Source organism: Equus quagga, chromosome 8, assembly GCF_021613505.1.
Source record: "Equus quagga isolate Etosha38 chromosome 8, UCLA_HA_Equagga_1.0, whole genome shotgun sequence".
Lineage (NCBI taxonomy): Eukaryota > Metazoa > Chordata > Mammalia > Perissodactyla > Equidae > Equus > Equus quagga.
Genome location: NC_060274.1, coordinates 39965038 through 39983858, shown reverse-complemented (window position 1 = coordinate 39983858; position 18821 = coordinate 39965038). Strand labels below are relative to the sequence as shown.

General features: G+C 38.0%; 1 protein-coding gene across 1 annotated transcript in view; it reads right to left on the bottom strand.

Annotated features, from left to right (window-relative positions):
• The window catches only part of HECW1 (HECT, C2 and WW domain containing E3 ubiquitin protein ligase 1), a 175575-nt gene that overhangs the window by 138376 nt on the left and 18378 nt on the right, over positions 1–18821 (bottom strand). Inside the window, exon 3 of the mRNA XM_046670619.1 lies at positions 13626–13795. Coding sequence (XP_046526575.1) covers positions 13626–13795 — 170 coding nt within the window. The remainder of the gene's footprint in view (positions 1–13625; positions 13796–18821) is intronic.

The window sequence follows — 18821 nt, the reverse complement described above, 5'->3', positions numbered from 1 at the left end:
CTTTTTACTGTCTCCATAGTTTTGCCCTCTCCAGAATGTAATATAGTTGGTATAATACAGCATGTAGCCTTTACAGATTGGCTTCTTTCACTTAGTAATATGCATTTCAGATTCCATCATGGCTGGACAGTTCATAATAATATTCCATTGTCTAGATGTAAAACAGTTTATTTATCCATTCAACTGCTGAAGGATGTCTTAGTTACTTCCAAGTTTTGGCGATTATAAATAAAGGTGCTATAAACATTCACGTGCAAGTTTTTGTGTGGACATAAGTTTTCAAATCCTTTGGGTAGATACCAAGGAGCTTGATTGCTGCAATGTGTGGTAAGAGTATATGTAGTTTTTAAGAAACTGCCAAAGTGTCTTCCAAAGTGGCCGTACCACTTGGAATTCCCACCACTATGTATGAGACTTCCTGTGGCTCCAAGTCCTTGTCAGCATTCTAATAGGTATAGTGGTACTTATTATTGTTTTAATTTGCTGTTCCCTGATGACAAATGATGTGGAGCATCTTTCTGTATGATCAGTTGCTGTCTGTGTATTTTTGGGTGAAGTGTCTGTCAAGATCCTTGGCACATTTTAAAATCAGGATGTTTGGTTTCTTACTGTTGAGTTTTAAGAGTTCTTTGTATATTTTGGATAACTCATTTATCAGATGTGTCTTTTGCAATATTCTCTCCCAGTCTGTGGCTTGTCCTTTAATTCTCTTGATATTGTCATTCACAGAGCAGAAGTTTTAATTTTAACAAAGTCCAGCTGATCAGTTATTTCTTTCATAGATTGTGTCTCTGCTGTTGTATCTAAAAAAGACATCATCTTACCCAAGGTCAGCTAGTTTTCCTCTTACCTTCGAGGAGTTTTATAGTTTGCATTGTACATTTCTGTCTATGATCCATATTGAGTTAATTTTTGTCAAAGGTGTAAGGTCTGTGTCTAGATTCATTGTTTTTGCATGTGGATGTTCAGTCGTTCCAGCTCCATTTGTTGAAGAGACTATCTTTGCTCCATTGTATTGTCTTTATTCCTTTGACAAAATCAGTCAACTATATGGGGGTCTATTTCTGGGCTCTCTATTCTGTTCCATTGATCTGTTTATTTTATTTATTTTGGCAACGTTGTCCTGATTATTGCAGCTTTACAGTAAGCCTTGAAGTTGTGTAGCATCAGTCCTACAACTTTGCTCTTTTCCTTCAATATATTGTGTTGGCTATTCTGTGTCTTTTGCCTCTCCATGTAAACTTTACAATCAGTTTGTCAATACCATAAAAATAACTTGCTGGAACTTTGATTGGGATTATATTGAATCTGTAGATAAAGTTGAGAAGAACTGACATCTTGACAATATTATCTTCCTATCCATGAACATGGGATATATCTCCATTTATTTAGTTCTTTGATTTCATTCATCGGAGTTTTGTGGTTATCCTCATGTAGATCTTGTACGTATTTTGTTGGAGTTATACCTAAGTATTTCATCTGTTTTAAATTTCAAATTCCACTTATTCATTGTTGGTATATAGGAAAGCAACTGACTTTTCTATATTAATCCTGTACTCTGCAATCTTGCTATAATCAGTTATTAGAGCTAGGAGTTTTTTGTCAGTTCTTTCGGATTTTCTACATAGATGATCATATCATCTGTGAACAGTTTTGGGTCTTCCTTCCAAATCTATATAACTTTTATATCCTTTTCTTGCCTATTGCGTTAGCAAAGATTACCAGTACAATGTGGAAAAGGACTGGTGAGAGGGGACATCGTTGCCACGTTCCTTATCTTAGTGGAAAAGCTTTGAGTTTCTCACCATTAGTATGATGTTAGCAGTAGGTTTTTTATAGAAAGCCTTTATCAAGTTGAGAGTTTTCCTCTATTCCTAGTTTACTGAGAGTTTTTATGATGAATGGGTGTTGGATTTTGTTAAATGCTTTTTCTGCCATCTATCGATATGATCATGTGATTTTTCTTTTATAGTGTGTTGATGTGATGGATTACATTAATTGATCATTGAATCAGCCTTGCATACTTGGAATAAATTCCACTAGGTTGTGGCATATAATTCTTTTTTATGCTTTTTTGGATTCAAATTGCTAATATTTTGCTCAGGGGTTTTGCACCTATGTTCATGAGAGATATTGGTCTGCAGTTTTCTTTTCTTGGAATGTCTTTGTCTGATTTTAGTATTAGGGTAATGCTGGCCTCATAGAATAAGTTAGGAATATTCCTTCTGCTTCTATTCTCTGAAAGAGACTGTAGAGAATTAGTAAAATTTCTTCATTAAATGTTTGGTTGAATTCACCAGTGAACCCATCTGGGCCTGGTGCTTTTTGTTTTGGAAAGTTATTAGTTGTTGGTTCACTTTCTTTAATAGATATAGGCCAACTCAGATCATCTATTTCTTTTTGCATGAGTTTGGGCAGATTGAGTCTTTCAAAGAACTGGTCCATTTTATTTGGGTTACCAAATTTGTGGGCATAGAGTTGTTCATAGTATTCTTTATTATCCTTTTAATTTCCATGGGATCTGTAGTGATTCACCTCTTTCATTTCTGATATTAATAATTTGTGTTCCTTTTTTTTTAGTTAGCTTAGCTGGAGGCTTATTGAGTTTATTGATCATTTCAAAGAGCCAGTTTTTGGTTTCATCGATTTTCTCTATTGATTTCCTGTTTTAATTTCATTGCTTTCTGCTCTAATTCTTATTTCTTTTCTTCACCTGTTTTGAATTTAACTCACTCTTCTTTTCCTACTTTACTAAAGTAGAGTCTTAGATTATTGATTTAAGTCTTTTTATTTTATAATATATCCATTCAATGCTATAAATTTCCCTCTAAGCACTGTTTTCATTGTATCCCACAAATGTTGATAAGTTGTGTTTTTATTTTAATTTAGTTCAAAACACTTAAAAATTTCTCTTGAAATTTATTTTCTGACCTATTATTATTTAGACATGTATTGTTTAATCTCCATGTATTTTGGAATTTTCCAGTTCTATTTCTGTTACTGATTTATAGTTTATTCATTGTGGTCTGAGATCAGACATTGTGTTGTTTCTTTCCTTTTCAATTTAAGATGTGTTTCAAGGCCCATAATTTGGTCTATTTTGGTGAATGCTCCACGAGTGTAAGAAAAATGTGTATTCTGCTGATGTTGGATGAGGTAATCTATAGATGTCAACGATATCCAGTTGATTGATGGTGGTGTTGAGTTCAAGTTCAACTCTGTCCTTACTGATTTTCTGACTGCTGGATCTCTGGATCTGTCCATTTCTGAGCAAGGTATATTGAACTCTCTTACTATTGATAGTGGATTTATCTAGATCTCCTTGCAGTCTATCAGTTTTTGCCTCATGTAGTTTGACATTCTGTTCTTAGGTTCATAGACATTAAGAATTATGTCTTCTTGGAGAATTGACCCTTTTATCATTATGTAATGTCCTTCTTTATCCCTGATAACTTTCCTTACTTAAGTGTGCTCTGTCTGAAATTAATGTAGTTATTCCCACTTTCTACTGATTAGTTGCAGCGTGGTACATTTATCTCTATCCATTTACTTTCAATTTTTATATGTATTTATATTTAAAGTAGGTTTCTTGTAGACAACATATAGTTGGGTCATATTTTTGATCCACTCTGACAATCTCTTGTCTTTTAATTAGTGTATTTAGACCACTGACATCTGAAGTGAGTATTGATATAGTTGGATTAACATCTACCTTATTCGTTACTGTTTTTTATTTGTTGCACTTGTTCTTTGCTCCTATTTTTGTCTTCCACTCTTTTTCTGCCTTTTGTGGTTTTAATTGAGCATTTCTTATGATTTCACTTTCTCTCCTTTCTCAATAGTCGGTTATACCTCTTTTTTTTTCTTCACTTTTTTAGTACCTGCCCTAGAGTTTGCAATATACATTTAAAGCTAATCCAAGTCCACTCTCAACACTATACCACTTCACAAGTAGTGTGAGTATTTTATAATAACAAAATAATCCTAATTCCCTCCTCCCATTTCTTGTATCATTGCTGTCATTTATTTCACTTATATATAGCAAATATAATTATATATATATTATATATACACATGAGCATCCATAATTGAATACATTTTTGCTATTATTTGGGACAAGCTGTTTTCTGTTAGAAAAATTAACAATAACAATAAGAAACAATAAGAAAAATAACAATAAGAAAGAGAAAAGTTGTTTATTTTACTTTCACTTATTCCTTCCTTTCTTTGTGTAGATCTGAGTTTCTGACTTACATTATTTTCCTTCTCTTTATATAACATCTTTCAACATTTCTTGTAAGGCAGGTCTACTGACAACAAAATTCCCTCAGTTTTGTTTGTCTGAAAAAAGTCCTTGTTTCTCCTTCATTTCTGAAGGATAATTTCACAGAGTACAGAATTCCAGATTGGTAGTTTCTTTCTCTCAACAACTTCTCACAACACTTCACCCCACTCTCTTCTTATCTGCATTTTTGTGAGAAGAAGTTGCGTATGATTCTTATCTTTGTTCCTCTGTAAGTAAGAAGTTTTTTTCCTCTGACTTCTTTCAGGATTTCTTCTTTATCTTTGATTTTCTGTAGTTTGAAAATGATACGCTTAACTGTCATTATTTTTTTCTTTTGCATTTATTCTGGTTGGTGTTCCTGAGCTTCCTAGAGCTTTGGTTTGGTATCTGACATTCTCAGAATTATTGTTTCATACGTTTCTCCTGTTCTTTTCTCTCTTTCTTTTCCTTCTGGTATTCCCATATGCATATATTATTCCTTTTGTAGTTGTCCCACTGTCTTTGGATATTCCGCTCTGTTGTCTTTTTTTTCTAGTCTTTGTTCTCTCTGCCTTTTGGTTTTTGAGGACTTTATTCATATATCCTATAGCTCAGAGATTTTTTTCCTCAACTATGTCCAGTCTACTAACAAGCTCGTCAAAGGCATTTTTCATTTCTCTTACAGGCTTTTTGATTTCCATCCCTTTTTTTCGTTCTTTCTTAGGATTTCCATCTCTCTGCTCACATTGCCCATTTGTTCTTGCATGTTATCAACTTTATCCATTAGAGCCATTCACATATTAATCCTAGTTGTTTTAAAATTTTCAACTGATAATTTCTACATCCCTGCCATGTTTCATTCTGATGCTTGGTCTGTCTCTTCAAATTGTGTTTTTTGCCTTTTACTATGCCTTGTAAATTTTTCTTGAGAGCCAGACATGATGTGCCAGATAAAGTCTATAAATAGGCCCTTAATAATGTGGTGGTGAGGTGTGGGGACAGGGGAAGTGTTCTACAGTCTTATGATTAGGTCTCAGTATTTTAGTGAGCCTGTGCCTCTGGAGTGTGAACTTCACAAGTGTTTCTCAGATTTTTCCCCCCTTAGGTGGGGCAGGATGGCTAGAGGGGCAGGAGTTAGGTGTTTTCCTTCCCTGAGGTCAGTTAGGTTCTGATAATACCTCAGCAGGTTAGGCTCTGCTTAACTTATTTCCTGAGTGCAGGCCTTGTTAAGAAGAACAGAGGGCTCTGAAGTATTTAAAAGATGGCTCCTTTTCCCCTCCGCCTGCTGGAAGCATGGGGGATTTTTCTCTGATATTTACTGTGAGAACCTGGTTGAGCTCCTGGAGGTAAATCTCATAATATTGTGGGGGTGACCCTACAAGTGGGTCCCCCTGGAGTTTTTAACTGTCAAAATTGTGCACATCCGGTCTCCAGAAATTTGTCAATTACAGGTTTTCCTACCCTGGTAATGGTTCTTGTGGTGGTTTCTGTTGACAGTCTCTGCTCTGGTAAGCCATGACTCCCTGTATCAACTGTCTCTCTCTCTAATCTTGGAGGCCATGGTATCCTCTCCTCTCTTATGAATCCAAGAAGAGTTGTTGGTTTTTTAGTCTGTTCAGCTTTTCACTTGTTGTTAGGATGGACTGGCAACTTCTAAGCTCTCATGTAGAACCAGAAACTGGAAGTTGCCAAAGCGATTTTTTAAAATGAAGAACAAAGTTGAAGGACATTTACTACCTGGTTTCAAGATTTACCAGAAAGCTATAGTAATCAAGACAGAGTCATAATGATGCAAGGAAGGACAGATTGCCCAATGGAATGGAATAGAGAGCCCAGAAACGGACCCACACATATTTGTTCAAGTGAAATTTTACAAAGGTACCAACTCAGTACAAGGAGGAAGGAAAGTCTTTTCAACAAATGGTGCTGCAAGAATTCAATGTCCATATGGAAAGAAACGAATGTCAATCCTTACCTCACACCATACACAAAAATTAGCTGGAACTGGATCCTAGGCCTATACAAAAAAGCTAAAACTATAAAACTCCTAGAAGAAAACTTAGGCATTAATCTTTGCTAACTTCAGTAGATTTCTTAGATAGAATGAAGAAATCATGAACCATAAAAGAAAATTTTTGATAAACTGGGCTTTATAAAAATAAAAAATGTTTGCTCTTTAAAATATACCATTAAGAAAACAAAAAGGCAGCCACAAAATGGGAGAATATATTTGTAAAATATATGTGTGACAAAGGACTTGAATCAGAATATTTAAGACTATTCAAAACTCATTGTTAGACATCTGAGCGAACACTTCACAAAAGAAGATATAAAAATGGCCAATAAGTACTTGAAAAGATTCTCAATATCATTAGTCATCATGGAAATGCAAACTAAAACCACAATAAGTTACTACTTAACATCTACTAGAATAGCTAAAATTAAAAAGAATGACAATAACAAGTGTTCATGAGGATGTGGACCAACTGGAACTCTCAGACACTACTGATGGGAGCATGAACTGGTGCAACCGCATTGGAAAACTTTCTGGCAGCTTCCACTCACCAAAATGACCCAGCTATTCTACTCATAGTATTTCCTGAGAGAAATAAGACTTATACCACATACTCATAGCAGCTTTGTTCACAATAGTGAATATGTGGACACAATCAAAGTGTCCATTAACAGGTGAGTGGATAAACAATATGTAGTATAGCCACACCATTGAATGTTACTCAGCACTAAAAAGAAAAAACTGGTAACATATGCAACAACATAGATGAATCCAAAAACATTATTCTGAGCAAAAGAAGCCAGAAAGAAAAGAGTATATACTGTAGGATCCCATTCATATAAAATGCAAACTAATCTACAGTGATAAAAAACAGTTCAGAGTGTAACTGTGGCAAGGAATGAAGTCAAATCAGAACTGAAAAGTTGTACTAGTGATCATTTAGGGGTGATGGAAATGTCTGTATCTTTAATATAGTGTGGTTTCATAAGAATATACAATTGTCAAAGCTCATCAAATTGTTTGCTTTGAGTTTTTTCACTTTTTGTATGTAACTAATTGTATTTATGTATATGTTATCTCTTAATAAAGATGATAAGGATAAAAATAATCATGTAAAGAATATTAGAGACCAAAAAAGAATTACACACAACTGAAAATCAAAAAAACAACATCATGTCAATACCTGAGTCTGTGCATTGTTTTTCTATTTGCAGTTATATACTTCAGACAAAAATTCTGATGCTCATAATTACCAATAACAGGAAGATTTTTGTTGTTTTGTTTGAGAATGAAATATTTTCCATGATAGTGGATTTTAAACACATCCTCCATATGCAAGTGTCCTAACTAGATGTCTTTTGGCATAATTGTTACATATGTGGTGGGTAGCATACAGCTTGATGACTTTGAACAAAGAGTCGATAGCAGCGATCTGGAAGTGCACACCTGTCTACAGTCCTAAGCAGTTATTATGCCAGATACTGGAAGGGAAGTTCTTGAACCGGAAGTTAGGTGAATGTCTGGTAATATTGGCATACTCCTGTGAGCAGGCATTGTGTCTAATTGTTTCCTGGGTGTTTTACCATTGGCAGATTTGTGAGAAGTCTGCCCAGTAGAAACCACAGGATAGAGAACTAGTTACTCAGTTCCTTGTTCAGCTAGAGCTCATTAAATGATGAGTACACTGGTGCCAGAGGGAAACCACTGCATCAACTGATTTTTTGAATTTTTGGAATAAACTCAGTTTCATAAAGTATTAGCCTTTTTATGTTGCTGGATTCAATTAGTGAATGTCTTATTTAGGATAATTACATGGATTTTCATGAGAAAGCTTGGACTATAATTGACCTTTCTTGTACTGACCCTGTCAAATTTTGATATCAAAGTTTTGTTGGTCTTACAAAACAAGTTGGCCTCATAAAACAAGTTTCTTTTCTCTGGAAGAATTTGTATACAATTATTGTTATTTCTTCATTAAACACTTGGGAGAATTCAACAGTGACAATATCTTGTCTTAGGGATTTCTTTGTGGAAAGGTTTTAAATTACAGATTCAATTTTCTTAATAGATATAAGACTATTCAGCATTTCTATTTGTTCTTGCATCAGTTTAGTAAGATGTGTTGTTCTAGGAATCTTCCATTCAAATTTATTACCATAAATGTTTTTATAGTATTCTCTTATCTTTTTAACATATGTAAGATCATTACATTTTTATTTTTGCCAACTTTCTCTATTATGCATTAGTTTTCAAATTCAGTGATTTCTGCATTTATCTTTTTCATTGCACTGGCGTACGTCCTTCTCTCACTGTGTTTGAATTGCTCTTAATTTTGTAGCTTATCCACATGGAAACTCAGATTGCTGATAAATTACTGAAAAGCAGTTGCAGAAAGTTGGCTCACTTGAAATTCCTTTCTTTCTAGGATCTTCACCACACAAGTTCTGGTTGTCTTAACCATTCTCTGATGTCATCACAAATGTTCTTTTAAAAAAATATTTTATTTGTCTTTTCTAGGTGTTTTTGTGTAGTAGGCTATGTGCTGCTCCACGAGAGCCAGAAGCAGAAATCAACTGCTTCCATTTTAGACTCTTTAGAATCCATTCCACACATGGCAGCAGGAACATTTTAATAAAATTTTCATCAGAGCATGATGCTTCCCTATTCCAATGGCTTCTTACCACATTTAGAATGAAATCCCAATCACTTTTCATTACTTACAAGATGCTGGTCCCTGGCCCTCTCTCCAACTTCTTCTTATGCCCCACTCCGTCCCTTACACACTTGCTATGCTCCAGCCACAATGACCTTCCTGCCGCCCTTTAAACACGCCAAGCTTGTTACACTCAGGTCTTCACACGAGCTTCTTCCTCTGTCTGAAACGCACATCTAATCAGGTGTTCGTGTGTCTGGCTTCTCAGTTCACGTGACAGCAACTCAGAAAGACCTTCCTGGACCACCTCCATCTAAGGTAGCTCCTCTCAATCACGCACATCATATTATGATGTGATATTTCCTTCATGTTACTTATCTTCCACTAAAATTATCTTGTTCACTTATTTTTTGTTTTCTCACATTAGAATATAAGTTCCACAGGGCTAGGCTTTCTCTCTCCAATCTTTTCATCTTGTGACCAGAGTGGAGCAGGCCAATAGCACATGTGTGGGGATTAATCCACCCAGCTTTGAAGGCACAGACAGGGAGAATGGGGTGTAGACTAACACACACCAGGGCCTTAGGCTCGATTTTAATATTTGCTCAATCCACTTGATATTTCTGAGAATTTGCTTTTAGGAGTTCCTTGTTTTATTTAGAGGTATAAATATACTCTCTACATAAGCTCTCTGAATAGATAACCAAGATTCTAGTTGCTGCTGTTTCTGTTTAACTTCTCACGTAGCTGCAATCTTATAAGTGCTCATTATATCCAGCCTGGAAAGTAAAGAGACCTGAAAATCAAGGAGAGTGTTCCCCGGGTGAAAACAGTTTCTAATTACAGTAATAATAAAAAAGAGGAAATAGATCAATCAACATGGAAGTCTTCTTTTTAATTTTTTTTCAGTTTGCATTATGTTTAATTTGTATTTCTCTCAATTTTCCCTTCTCATTTAAAAATTCTGATGGCAACTTTAATTTTTCTAAGATTTAGACTGTTTAATTGGCAAAAAAATATATTCTAAGTTTGAACTTGCATAAATTTGAAAAAATCACGTAAGACTTTAATGCAACATTAATCATCGAAATATGTTTAGCATTTAAATTACACATTAAATGATATTCTTGCTCTTAAGTGCAAGCAACCTCAGTTATTTCTCACTGAGTATCCTTTGTATGTTAATCAGTAAATACAGAAAGTCGAACAGTTTGGTTCTCATTTACCTTCTTGCATAGAAATGTACAGACTCACATGAATCCTGTAGGAGCAGGGAATCTTCATGTCACTCACCGAGGTATAAGTGAGACCGGAAGCCATCAACATTAGCTTTTATTTGTAAGGAATAAGGGAACCACGCCGGACATGTGTGACTGAAGCGAGCCCGGCCCAGTCGCCATCACTTGTCCGTGCACACCACAAGCGCCAACCACATGACATTTCTAAACAGTTCCCTGAGTGTTTGTGGGCTGCCTTGGTACCTTTGAACATGCTGTTCCTTCCACCTGGAATGCCCTCCCCCTCCCCCAAAATGTCATCACTTGTCAAGACCCAAGTCCAATGGCACACCGTCTGTGAAGTCTGCCCTCAGTGTTCTGTGGCATTCCGTCCATACCTTGACAGAACATTTATTTCATTGTTTTGTCTTCTTCCACCAGCCTAAGAGGACTCATCTATCAATCACTTTTGTGTCCTTCCAGCAGCTTCTTTTTCTACCACCTACACACGAAACTGATCAGTGTCAGACTCTAAAGGCGGAAGACCTGGTTTAAATTCTGGTTCCGGCATTTACCAGCTGTATAACCTTGGGAAAATTAGTTAACTCTCTGTGCCTTGGTTTCCTCATCTTTAAATGGGAATAAAAATAGTACATATCCCATAGGCTTGTTGTGAGTATTAAATGAGATAATTACAGAAAACATTTAGAACACTGCTTGCCACAGTAAGCCCTACACAGCCTATATTATTAGTAGGTTCCAAGAACCGGAAGTACCAAGATGAACTGAATGTGATTCCTTTCCTTGAGGAGCTCAAGTGTCATGGGAAGACAGATGTGGAAACAAAAGACACTATGGTCGAGGTCTGGACAAGGGAGCAGAGAGGAGGGAGCACCTTCCTCCTGAGGCCTGGGGTGGGGGCGTCAGGAGTGTCTCCCACGGGAGGTGGTGTTTTAGCTGAGACTCACGGATGAGCAGGAGTTGCTAGTTGGAGTAGCTGGGGATGCACATTTTAGCAGATGTAAGCAAAGACACAATTTATGCAGCCGTGTGAAAGCACGAGGGGCACTGGGGGACAGCTACCGAGAGTGGCCTTAGCACAATGTCTGAGCTGGAAGGTTCCGGGCAGTGAAGCTGAAGCACACTGCAGATGCTATAAACTGGTTTATTCAATTTTCCTGTTCAACCACCTTCTCCCCGGCCTCCCTGGCACAGAGTCAGGGAAGCGGAACTCCAGGTTTCCCCATCCAGGTGAGGTCCTGTGACAGGTAATAGGGCTTTTGCTGGGAAGGGCTTCTCTTACAGAATAAAAATGCTAAACCTTACAAGGAGAAGGCTTCTTTAGCATTTTCGCTTTCTTCCTCCCTGGAACTTGGCTTTGAGGCTTTCAAACAGGAGGGCGAGGGCCATCTGCTAAGGATGGTGCAGTGGGAAGACCCAGAGAGCTGGGCCCCTGGCCAGAGCTGTACTCAGTAGCCGCACTGCCTGGACCACCTCCCTCTGGACTTCCTGCTTGTGAGAAATGCCACAGCTGGCCAGGCTTCCTGCGGCTTAGAGCCAAAGGCATCCCTAACTGACACAAGTGGTAGGCGAGGCCCTGTCAGAGGAGACCTGGGATGCTCTGCATATGAGCTCTGACGTCCACATTTGGGCACTGGGGACTGCTGCCTAATTTAGGAGCTGAAAGGGCAGCTTTGTGGTCACACAAACCTTGGTTTAAATCACAGTTTAGTCAGTTCCTTGCCGTTTAGTTTGAGAAACCAGTTACCCTCACTCTGAGCCTCATCGGGGAGACCTGTGGAGAAACTCTTTTTAGAACGCTAACCTTACCCACAGCACGCTGGATTGAGTGGAGGAGATCAAGAGCACAGGGAGAGTTTGCCAGGACCCTTCCAGAGCAAAATAAATCCTAAGTGAGGATTCAGAAATCATTTCAGAACTTAAAGTGGATTCTAGTTGACATTTTTAGCCAAGAAACATTCTGACGGTGCTGGATTTTACGAAGGTTCTTTGAGACTTATAATACCTTTACGACGAAATGTCTTAGAACAAGTTGCTCTAAAGATCTTCAGAAGAGAGAAGGCTTTTCTCCCCATGTGCCATAAATTCCCGTGGCATCTTGTATTACCCCTGGGAATGCAGTGAGGAGTCCAGAAATAACTGGCGAGACTAGCCAGGGCTGAAGGAACAAATAATTGAAGAGTCATTATTCCACCCTCGCGGGACTACCAGTGCTTTAGAATCTGTGGACAATCAAGCCGAAGGACGTTTAAGTACATCTCCATTTCACTTCTGCCCACTTAAAGCTATAACATTGCTCTTCCGTAATGCCTGGGTCAGGGTTAATGAAGCCTAGGAAGCAGGTGGTATCATTTAAGAGACAACAGAAAAGATTTGCCGCCAAACATCTAATTAGACTTTCTTGTCAAGAATGCTTGAATGTTCTACGTCAGAGATGATCGAATCTGAAGAGTAAAGGAAGGTACCCTGTCAAAAGCAAATGCCTTGGGTCGGAGCAGTACACTTCCATCAGTAACAGCCAGATGAAGACAATCTGAGGCACAGATGGAGGATAACTGGTTCTTCAAATTGACACAAGTAGGAACTGACCAAGCTGGGATTTGAACCAAGGTTTGTGTGACCCTTACATTATATTGTGGCCACTCTCTTGCCCTAAGCTGCTCCCAAACCCACAGTCTGCAGGTCATCCCCTCAAGCTACAGCATGTGAGCTAGGCAGCCGAATGGGTTGTGACAACTTTCTCCTAGTTCTCTAGGAGAGGACCTGGTCACATGAGGCTGAGCCTGTCACGTGGCTTTGTTGAGGAACCTCTTAGCTCCTGGCTGGCAGAGGAGACACATTCGGCAGAGAAGAAGGGTCTCCATTTGACAAAACAAACTATTTGATACTCCAGCAAATTGCCGAGCACGGCGCAAACCAGGAAGATGGGATGAACCATGAGGCTTCATGTCTACTTAAATCAAAGAAAATGGCACCCCCAAGGATAGTCTAGGGCTTCTTGATTTGCCCGTCCCAGGAATCTGACAGTTTTAGAATCTCTGAAACTGGTCCAGAGTGACACATTTAAAATTTGGCACCCTTGCTTAAGGACCACATGCATGGCAAGAGCGTGAGAATGCTCAGATCAAAACATTTCTCTTCCTTCTCCCACACAAAGGCAGAGAGAAAGCTGTCCTGCTTTCAAGTGCAGCTTCTGAATCAGAGGAAGAGGCCGTCCCATGGCTACTGAGTGCAGAGGCAATGAATAGTTTCCTGGGATGGCCTTGAGGGACTTGATCAAGACCCCTGAGAGTTGTAACCCAGAGAGAACATGGCTCCCTTCTAAGACCAGGAGAGCCATGAACTTAGCAGCAGAGTTTGAGGCTCCAAGGAAGGAGGGAGTAGCACAGGGGCAGCTTCATATCTAGTTGTTTCACTCTGTCACGTGGGCTTCTTTCCAGGGCCCACGGCACTCACCTCGGCCTGCCAGACGGGGTTCACGGTGTTGCCTATGATCTTGGATCTCCTCTCCTGTCCGTGGTGAGGGAGGGCAGGGAAGATGCTGTGCTTTCCGGGCTGGATGGAGATCTTCAGGTAAGGGTCAGGGTTGAAAAACATCCCTTTCTTCAACCCCATGGCCTGGAAATCTATAAAATAAAGGATATTTTAATTTAAATGTGTTTTAGTGAGGTTAAAGATCGTATCAGGCCTTACACAAAGGGGAAAAGTCAATATAAAATAAGAACAAGTCTAAAAAAAATGAAAAATCTTTCAATTTTTAGACCATTTTCTACCTCATTACAAATATGGATTGATATGTCTATAGAACCAGCTATACGGAACATCTACTGGCATATATTAAATTGTTTTGGTGAGAAAACCTTGTAATAAATCAATATGACTGGCACTGTAGTCACTATGTTTTTCAAGAGAGGACCATTGGCCCTTACTGGACTGGACTTCTGATGTCCCTCGGGCAGACCGGGGTAAGGGGCTGAGGGTCACCCAGGAAACTTGGGTGGACACTGAGGGAGGAAATCCAACTTTGAAAGTTCAACAAGTCTAGGTGAAAATTCCCTTGCAAAGTGGAGACATAGAAAAACAAGGGCTGTTGTCTCACAATAAATATAGTCTTAACTGAATAAGGCAAGAGAGAATTAGGAGAAATAAAGAGAGAGAAGAGGGTTAAAAGAGCAAAGAAAAAAGATAATAGAGGAATGAAAAAGAAAACATGGCCCCCATGGAGCTAAGTGCCTATCAGTGAGGAGAATTTTGAGAAACCATAAGGTTAGGGAGGGCAAAGTGTGGAAAACTGAGCTGTTGCATTGAATTGAAATTGTCTGGTCGTGTAAATTTCATGCTTTTGGGGGCGGGGGAGACAGACAGACAGAGAGCAAGACCATTTGCGATAATGGATTATAATTATTCTGGGGTAATTTGAAATCCTTTTATAGTTATTGGAAATATATTTATGATATCAAAAAACATAATTAAAAATTTACATTATTGAAGTATTCCCTCCCCAAATTATTCCCTTTTACATATAAGTGAAAGTAACTCAGGTAAAGATACACTGAATTGATTTCCCAACCACGGTGTAAGTTGTGAGGTGTGAGTAATTAGTTACTGATGAAAAACTACAGAAGTTTTCATGTGAATTTACTTAAAAGTTCCTTTGAGTTGATTTGCGGTTATCTCCATAATAAAATTATTCTTACTCTCTTGCATTATAATACACCCATCAGGGGACAAAGGATAGAAAGTACAACAAGCATCACAGAAATCTGCAAAACCTGGGATAAACCCATGAGGAGAACAGAGGTAAGACAGCCGCCTGAGACGTCTCTCCTTAGAAAGTCCTGTTTATAAGGTTGGCTCTTGGCTAGTGTCTGGGAACTTGGATCCAGGACTGAGAAGGGTGGCTCGCTGTTCCTAAATGGTTTGTACAAACTATGTGGTTTATACTGAACACCTGCTTTCCTTCTGGGAGTCCAGAATCTTGGTACATGCCAGGCAGAAGGTGCCTATGTGTCATGAGCCCTCACTGAAAACTAGGGCCACTGAGTCTGTAACGAGCCTCTCTGGTACACAATATTTCATATGTATTGTCGCAACTTGCTGGGGGAAATAAGCACATTCTGTGTGATCTCACTGGGAGAGGACTCGAGGAAGCCTGCCCCTGGTTTCCTGTAGACTTCACTCTTAGCACCTCTTCTCTTATTTTGCTTTGCATCCTTTCAATGTAATACCATACATGGCCATGAGTAGGGCCATGTGCTGAGTTCTCCTAGAGAATCATCAAATGGTGTTGGGGACCTTAACGCAGAGTGTGACAGACATATAGATTTACTCATCATAAAATAATATGACTACCATCACCTCCACCACTACCACCTACCATTTATTGGCTGGTCACTAAATTCTGGGAACCAGTCTATGTCCTTCAAATACATTATCGGATTTAATCCTACCCATAAACTCTACAAGGTAGATATCATATCCCTGATTCGAGGAAGAGAAAATGGAAGCTTATGAATTGAGTAACTTGATGAGGTTTTCAGAGCTGGTCAATGTCAGAAACGAAATTTAGACCTTTCTCTTTGATTCCAAAGTCTATGCTTTTAACTAAAATGTCATATTACCTGTTTATAAAAATGCCAACCTTGGCACAGGTTAAATTCTCAAGTATAAATAGGTCTTTTTTCTATACTCTGTTCCATCAAATGACTCATCTATACCTGTAACAATATGTCTTTATCATGTTTGATACCTGATAAATTTAGTCACTCTTCATTGTTCTTTTTTCCAAAAAAACCCCACTTTGCTCTATCACTCACACATTTATTCTTCTAGATTAATTTTATTAATTTCTTAATAACCATCCTCCAAAAAGTTGGGATTTTGATTGGAATTGCATTGAATTTATAGATTAATTTTGGAAGAATTGGTATCTCTATAATACTCCTCATTCAAGAGCATATGTTTCTTCATTTTTTTTCAAGGTCTTCTTTCACTTCCTGCAGTAAACTTTTATACTTTATAAAGATTTACAATTTAAGTTCAATTTGCATCTTATTAAAATATATGTTTCATGAAGTAAAAATGTTTGAAAACTGCTGCAATAAGGAGTGTAATTAAAAGTGCACTGGCCTGGGAGTCAGTATACTTAGATTTTAGTTCTGGTACATACTATCGAACTTTGTTGAGGAAACTGATTTAACTCTTTCAGGTCTCAATTTCTTCATCTAGAAAATTGCTGGAATGGATATCTATAAGGACAGATTTATAATTTTCCAAAAGTACATGACACACTAATGGGAGAATTTTACGACTATTCCAAATTGTACCATCTAGTGTCAACCATTACCAGACTCTTTCCTCATTTCCTTCCAGCATTTTTCTTTGCATAGTTGAGACCATACTGTGTATACAATATGGCATCCTAAACTTTTTCTTTTGCCTAGATTCTATCATAAAGATGTTTCACGCCTTTTAGAACATTTTGTATACATAATTATTACGATTATCTACTATTTAATTACTTGGCTGTATGGTAATTTATTTAATCAGTCCCTAATTTTAAATGTTTAAATTGTTTCCAATACACTTGTGAATAACTCTTTATCTGCATTTCTGATATTTTTAGGTTAGAGTGCTAAAAGAGGAATTCATTAAAAATTAAGGGGATATTATTTATCTAGGAAATTTATTACCCCCAAAAGTGGGAAAAACAGAATATATAAATAGATTTGAGAAGGAAAGCATTTGCATCAACAATTTTGCTTTGATGTGTCTACTGTACTTTTGAAGCTTTCCAGAGAAGGCAATTCCATGATCTACCTTTCTGATCATTTCTCATTCTAAATTCTAAAATCGGTTGTTTCACATTGCAGTGTCTCCAGTTCTTGAGTTTTCTTGAATTTATCTCTTTATATGCTGGAGTACATGTTTATATATGATTTGCAGGTAAGATGCAAGGGTGATGTTCTTTGAGCCCTCGCAAACGTGAGAATGTGTTTTTCTTGCCTTCTCATATAAATGACAACCTGGTGGGCATAGAAATCTTGGGTTAAAATATTCTACTCTCAAAACTCTGTAGACTTTGCTTCATTATTTTGGCATTCTGTACCATAGGAGACAAGTCTGAGATTAACATGAGGTTTACTCTTTCGTAAAACGTGTATTATCATGCTTTTTCTGCCCAGAGAGCTACTGTGTCTGTACTTGAACATTTTTTTCTTTCAAAAGTTGGCATTTGTCTAGGTGTTGGTCTCTGCACATACATTTTTTTTCTTCTTTTTCTTAGTACCTGATAGTCTAATGTGAAGATTCAAAATTATATCCGGCTCAAGAAAATTTTCTCCTTTTACTATTTCCTTTCAATTTGCTTTGATCTCTTCATCAAAAGCACCAATTACCTATATGTTGGCTCGGTATGTGTCATCCATCTTTTTATTTCCTCATCCTTTTTATGTCTTGCCCTTCATCTAAGCATTGTGGGAGAGATTTTCAAGTCAGTCTCCCATATATATCACTGATTCCATGCTGTAGGGGTGGTTGTGCTCTCTACTGCTTTCAAAGGCTCATTTTTAATGCTATGATTGCACCTTTTAGAATTTATTTTCAGTCTCTGCTTGACTATGATAGACAGAAAAATGACCCCTCAAAGATGACCATGACCTGGTCCCGGGAACCTATGAATATGTCACCCTACATGGTAAAAGGGACTTTGCAGATGTGATTAAGGATCTTGATTGAGATGGGGAGATTATTCTGGATTATCCAGGTGGGCCCAGTGTCATCCTAAGAGTCCTTATAAAAGGGAGGCGGCTGGGGAGCAAAGTGAGGAGAAAGTGATGAGCCATTGAAGCAGAGATCGGAGTGATGCAGCCATGAGCCAAAAAATGCAGGCAGCATCTAGACCCTGAAAGAGACAAGGAATGGATTCTTCTCTGGAGACCCCAGGAAGGAACCAGGCCTGCTGACACCTTGATTTTAATCCCTTAAGATGCATTTTGGCCTTCTGACCTCTGGAAAAGTAAGAATACATTTGTGCTGTTTTAAGCCACTATGTGTGTGGTAATTTGTTCAGGAATTAACTGGAATAGGAAAGAAATACAATAGGAAACCAATACGCTTGGCTTTCTAAGTTTTTATTTTTGCCAGATTCAAAGAACTCCCTTTTATCATCTTTCTTCATCTTAGATCTCGTACTTCATAGGTCCCGCACTTCCCTGTATTTCATTGAGACTCTGAGCGGACGAGTGATAACACTTCACTTCTCTTCAGTAGATACCTGTCAACACAATACTTTCTTCTTCTCTTGAGTGTTACATTCTTCAACTTGTTTATATGGTAGACTCTTTTCTCCATACATTCTTCAACTCGAAATTTCTGTTATTTATCCATGAATACGTTGTCTAGTCCTGGTATCGGTCCATCTTTAGTCAGGTTGGTTGTCCAGCTGGTTGCCGTGGGACTCCTCATCTCTGCTTTTACACTCAGACATGACCAGCATCTGATCAATTTTCTGATACTTTATGGGCTTTGCCTAGACATAGATTTGCTGATCTTTTTATCTTGTCTTTCTTTGAGGCACGAAATTTACCATGATACTTTAAGCAATATTTACCCTTTTTTTCTAAATAGACATTGTGAATTAAACACACACAC